Source organism: Corythoichthys intestinalis, chromosome 15 (genome assembly GCF_030265065.1).
Source record: "Corythoichthys intestinalis isolate RoL2023-P3 chromosome 15, ASM3026506v1, whole genome shotgun sequence".
Taxonomy (NCBI): domain Eukaryota; kingdom Metazoa; phylum Chordata; class Actinopteri; order Syngnathiformes; family Syngnathidae; genus Corythoichthys; species Corythoichthys intestinalis.
Genome location: NC_080409.1, coordinates 34,140,832 through 34,147,050, shown reverse-complemented (window position 1 = coordinate 34,147,050; position 6,219 = coordinate 34,140,832). Strand labels below are relative to the sequence as shown.

General features: G+C 43.1%; 1 protein-coding gene across 5 annotated transcripts in view; it reads right to left on the bottom strand.

The window, feature by feature from the left end:
* Positions 1–1,795: 1,795 nt before the first annotated feature.
* Positions 1,796–6,219, bottom strand: part of LOC130930788 (DNA (cytosine-5)-methyltransferase 3A-like) — a 91,201-nt gene continuing 86,777 nt past the window's right edge. For all 5 annotated transcript variants that reach the window (XM_057858923.1, XM_057858921.1, XM_057858919.1 and 2 more), the window contains one exon: positions 1,796–3,503. In XM_057858923.1, coding sequence (XP_057714906.1) covers positions 3,362–3,503 — 142 coding nt within the window. In that variant the 3' untranslated portion in view covers positions 1,796–3,361. The remainder of the gene's footprint in view (positions 3,504–6,219) is intronic.

Sequence of the window (6,219 nt, the reverse complement as noted above, 5' to 3'; positions counted from 1 at the left end):
CAGCACCACTACTTAATTCACTTATGTTATGTAACATACAGTGGGGAGAACAAGTATTTGATACACTGCCGATTTTGCTGGTTTTCCCACTTGCAAGCCATGTAGAGGTCTGTAATTTGTATCATAAGTTCTCTGCAACTGTGAGGGATGGAATCTAATACAAAAATCCAGAAAATCACATTGTATAATTTTTAAATAATACATTTGTATTTAACTGCATGAAATAAGTATTTGATACATTACCAACTAGTAAATATTTCGGCTCTTAGTTCTTTTTTAAGAACCCCTCCTGTTCTCCACTCATTACCGGAAGTAACTGCACCTGTTTGAACTTGTTACCTGTATAAAAGACACCTGTTCACATGCTCAAACAAACAAACTCCAACCTCTCCACAATGGCCAAGACCAAAGAGCTGTGTAAGGACATCAGGGATAAAATGATAGACCTGCACAAGGCTGGGATGGGCTACAGGTAAGCAAGCAGCTTGGTGAGAAGGTAACAACTGTTGGAGCGATGATTAGAAAATGGAAGAAGTTCAAGTTGACGGTCAATCTGCCTCGTTCTGGGGCTCCATGCAAGATCTCACCTTGTGGGGCATCTCTGATCGTGAGGAAGGTGAGGGATCAGCCCAGAACTACACGGCAGGACCTGGTCAATGACCTGAAGAGAGCTGGAACCACAGTCTCGAAGAAAGCCATCGGAAACACATTACGCCGTCATGGATTAAAATCCTACAGCGCACGCAAGGTCCCGCTGCTGAAGCCAGTGCATGTCCCTCCAGACACGTCTGAAGTTTGCCACTGACTATCTGGATGATCCAGAGGAGCAATGGGAGAAGGTCATGTGGTCGGATGAGACCATAATTGAACTTTTTGGTCTAAACTCGGCTCGTCGTGTTTGGAGAAAAAAGAAGGATGAGTACAACCCCAAGAACACCATCCCAACCGTGAAACATGGAGGAGGAAACATCATTTTTTGGGGCTGCTTCTCTGCCAAGGGTACAGGACGACTGCACCGTATTGACGGGGGGATGGATGGGGCTATGTATCGCCAGATCTTGGCTGACAACCTCCTTCCTTCAGTGAGAGCCCTGAAGATGGGTCGTGGCTGGGTCTTCCAGCATGACAACGACCCAAAGCACACAGCCAAGGCAACTAAAGAGTGGCTATGTAAGAAGCCACTTAAGGTCCTGGAGTGTCCTAGCCAGTCACCAGATCTGAACCCGATAGAATATCTATGGAGGGAGCTGAAAGTCCGTGTTGCCCGGCAGCAGCCCCGAAACCTGAAGGCTCTGGAGAAGATCTGCATGGAGGAGTGGGCCAAAATCCCTGCTGCAGTGTGTGCAAACCTTGTCGAGGACTACAGGAAACGTTTGGTATCTGTAATAGCAAACAAAGGTTTCTGTACCAAATATTAAGTTCGATTTTTGTGATGTATCAAATACTTATTTCACGCAATTAAACGCAAATTTATTATTTAAAAATCATACGTGATTTTCTGTTTTTTTGTATTAGATTCCATCCCTCACAGTTGAAGAGAACTGATGATAAAAATTACAGACCTCTACATGCTTTGCAAGTGGGAAAACCAGCAAAATCGGCAGTGTATCAAATACTTGTTCTCCCCACTGTATTTTTCTATTTAAAGTACATTTTTAGTTCAATTTTCACACCACTTTCTGTAGGCGCCAAAACTTTTGTCTTGCCAAAATTTGACCTTTATGTCTTCATTAAATGATTCATCTTTTTACAGTGAAACAAATATATTTTTGTACATTCAACATAATTTGGGAGGGTCTTAGCATTCATATGAGCCATTTCTGAAACCAATTGAATAATGAAAAAGGTTATTAGCAATTGTTTTTACAAAATGGATAAGCGACAAGACTTTTGTCAGGAACTGTAGGTGTGTCCGATATAATTACACATTTACATCTTGTCCACATTTTGTCCATGTTAACTCATTGGCTGCCAGTGACTCGTCATCGATGTTAGCCAATGAATAAGTCGCAACCAACATGATTCTAAAACAGATGCGTGTCTAGTGGCTGCGTCCGATATAATATTTACACATTAGTTTTCTCGCGCAAAGGTGATTTTTTTATTTCTCACAAAAAAAGCTGATAAAAATTTGTTAATTGATAAAAAAGTGGAAATTAGAACCATGTTGATTATGGGGAAGGGGGCATTTTGGTGGCACACTGTGAAAAATGATCACCTTCAGGTCAAAATTTTAAGTAAACTTGACTTCATTTGATGAAGTTAACTTGAGGTTATCAATATTAACTTCATCAAATGAGTTAAAAATACCCAAAATAAATTACTCATGGAAGCTTAAGTCTACTTAAAAGCTAATTGGGAAAGGGATGTGTTTGGAAAAGATAACTAATGCGCGTTACAATCTTTCCAAAATCTGGGCGGGATTTCACTCGACATCTATTTATCGTCGCTTTACAACAGAGGCAGAAGCTCGACTATACAATGCGTCCTACAATAAAAGCTTTTATATGTTCCCTTCCAAAATTCATTTTTTTCCCCCACTACTGGCACAGCCCTAATGTATACAAAAAAAAATCCACTGCGCCAGCGGAGTTCACATCGTAGTAAAACAAAACACATCACTCTTGATTTTAAAAAATCAAATACAAAAAGGAAATAAACATACAGTATAAAAGTGCTTTTATAATGTTGATACAACAGCACACGGAAAATTGATATAAAAAGGCAGAAGAAAGACTATTTATGAAGCCGCACCATGTTGTCGAGGTTTTTTTGTTTTTTGCACCTCACATGTACAGTAAATCGTCAGTCTGTATGGAACGCGACGTTTTTGTTTTTCCAGTGGTGGGAAACATTGTCATTTAGCTTGGTTTGTGCACTACGAGAAGGCGGGTTGTGAAGCAAGAAATGAGCACCAGTAAGAACTTGTAGAAAAGCAGATAAAAAGCGTCTTAAACGCTTGTTTCGTTTTGACAATGTTTTACACCACTGCGGAGCACCGTGGCATTGTAGCCATATTACAGTAGTGGTACCTTTTTTATGTTATTACCTTCAGAAGCTGTAAACAAAGAGGTATATGCGTTTTGGGGGTTGGGGGGGGTTTGCAGAGATTCCTTTACGCCGGAAGCACGGCAAAAAAACGTACAGTATGCTCCCCCCCAAAAGTAGCTGTTCCCCGAAAGCATAGTCTCAAGTATAGCTCGCACAAAAACATATCAAGGTGATGATAACACTGCTAAAAAAATTAAATAGTAATAACGACTAGAACTTCGTGACGTTTGCACCGAAGCGTTTCCCGAGCTTACAACTCTGGGGGCTCATGGCTCTGACGCCGCAAAAATGGCGGTCATTAGGGAGCCCCTCATGCGCAGGCAAAGTAATCTTTGAGTGGTGCAAACAGGTGGCGGATGACAGGAACGCTCCATGATCGGCCCAGCAGACGCTGCCGGGCCAGTCGGCTCATGTTGGACACGTCCGTGTAGTGAACCGGGAAGCCGAAAATCCTGGTGTCGGTGCAGGAAAAAATAGTCAATTAGGACACAACATTAGACAGTGGTGTTACCAGGATGCCAGGTGTGGGTGGGCATTAGTGTTACCGAGGGAAAAAAAAAAAAAAAAAAAAAGCTGCAATGCTGAAGTAGGTCGAAATCCAGCATAGGGCTACTGCCCCTTAAAACATGTTTTGTTTTCTCCTTGAAATAACTGTTGTTGTGATTTGGTCTAAACAAATAAAAGTTAATTCGATTTGACTTATCCCTAACTGAACAGGATGGACATGCAGGTGACAATGTTTTTTTGGGTAACCTATTGTGGTTCCTTGGTTTTATTATTATTATTATTATTATAGTTATTCTTTGTTCCGCAGCCCCTTTGAGCTCAATTTGACCCCCTTAGAATGCTTCAAAATGCACCAAGACAGGTGCAATCTTTGATACCGTGTAAAGACAAATGGCGTACCGCACGTAGGCTATTTTTAGACTGTGACGTCTCATCGTAAAGCGGAAGTTAAATCCGAAGTAGGACATTATAGACCCGCCCTCGCATAGACACAGCGTAAATTGTGCTACTTTTCTCCAGTAATCTTTCATAAACGAACATGCCGATCACACATTGCTTTTTTGGAACTTCTAGAAACGTCTCTAGACATTACGACACATGAAGCATGTTTTCTTCATACGTTTCCGGAAACCAAAAACTCGGGAGGAAAAAATGTGAAGACCGAATCAACTTGCGCAGACTTTAACACCAGCTCGGTGAATCCATTCACATTTCATATGCAGTAAACATTATGTTGGGTTGGCATGGTCTTTCAGAGGACAAAGAGGTAAGCCATTTTTATATTTTTAACTTATTTTTTTAGCGTAACGTTGTGCCGTACTGCTTCTGTCTGACAATGAATGACCTGGAAAGAATTACAATGGTATCTGACTGCCACTGTTACCGTTTCTGTTATATATATAAAAAACTTTAGTAGGGGGGGAAGTGTAAATAAATTACAGTATTAAGATGCGTTATCAATGAAAAAATTAAAAGTGTTTGTTGGCTGTCACTGAGTAGCATTTGCGATCGCTACACAAAGCTAACTAAATTACCCCCAAGAACGGTAAGAGACAACCAGACCTTATATAAGAAAGACAGGGCTGATGGTAGCTTGTTGAAACAGGAGAATGTCATTGTCAGTCACGTCGATAAAAAAGCTAAGGCTATGCATAGGTCGGCTCGTTTTTTTCGTCTTTTTCAGCCTTCGACACTCAAGCCATCTCTTTAACTGAACATTTTTATGTTCTTCCACATCTTTGTCAGTGAATTTGGCACCAGGGACATCATTTTCGGATTGGTTGGTTTAGCTATGTAAACATCTCCTTCGTACACGATTTCCATTCATTTCCTATTAGGGACAAACGGTGGCTTGTCCCTACTTAGCAACAGTAGCTAATGTCATGAATATTAATGAGCGGAAGTGACGTGTTGCCTGCGGTACGCCATTCCAAATACACTATGTAGCGCCCCCTAGCAGTCATTCTTTGTGCCGCCGACGCTTTGAGCCCTACTTTGACCCCCTCAGAATGATTCAAAACTCATCAAACTCAACAGCCAGGTGAACACTGGTGAAAACTTTGATAAAATGTAAAAAAAAAAAAAAAAATATATGCATAAATGTGTGTAGCGCCCCCTAGGAACAAAACCAACATTTCTTTTTTTTTTCCTCTTCTTTTTAAGGTGAAAGAGGAGGTAACAACGCAAAGATTAAAACTTAGAACACATCAGTACTATATGAATGGGATACCATACGCGGTGCCCAGACTGCCGTTAGTACTACTGTATATCCAGTTTTTTTTGGGTGGGCAGAGCGTGTCCGTGGGTGGGCATGTGTTTTGTGGATTTGGAGAAGGGGTTGGACCGTATGCCTCGGGGAGTCCTGTGGGGGTGCTCAGGGAGTACGGGGCACCAAGCACCTTGGTAAGAGCTGTTCGGTCCCTGTACGACCGGTGTCAGAGTTTGGTACGCATTGCCGGCAGTAAGTCAAATTCGCTCCCAGTGAGGGTTTGACGCCAAAGTGTTGAGGGTGTCCGGTTTGGTGGCCTCAGAATTGCATCTCTGCTTTTTGCACACAATGTGGTCCTGTTGGCTTCATCAAGCCGTGACCTCCAACTCTCACTGGAGCGGTTCGCAGTCGAGTGTGAAGTGGTTGGGATGAGGATCAGTACCTCCAAATAAGAGACAATGGTCCTCAGCCGGAAAAGGGTGGCGTGCCCTCTCCAGGTCGGGGATGAGACTTCAAGTATCTTGGGGTCTTGTTCATGAGTGAGGGTATGAGGGAGCTGGAGATCGACAGGCGGATCGGCACAGCGTCTGCAGTGATGCGAACTCTGTAACGGTCTGTAGTGGTGAAGAAGGAGCTGAGCCGAAAGGTGAAGCTCTCGATTTACCAGTCGATCTACGTTCCTACCCTCACCTATGTTCCCGAACTGTGGGTCATGACCAAAAGAACAAGATACCGGATACAAGCATGAGTTTCCTCCACAGGGTGTCTGGGCTCTCCCTTAGAAATAGGTGAGGAGCTCGGTCATCCGGGAGGGACTCGGTGTCGAGCCGCTACTCCTCTGTGTTGAGAGGAGCCAGTTGAGGTGGCTCAGGCATGTGGTTCGGATGCCTCCCGGACGCCTCCCTGGTGAGGTGTTCCGGGCATGTCCCACCGGCGGGAGGCCCCGGGGACGA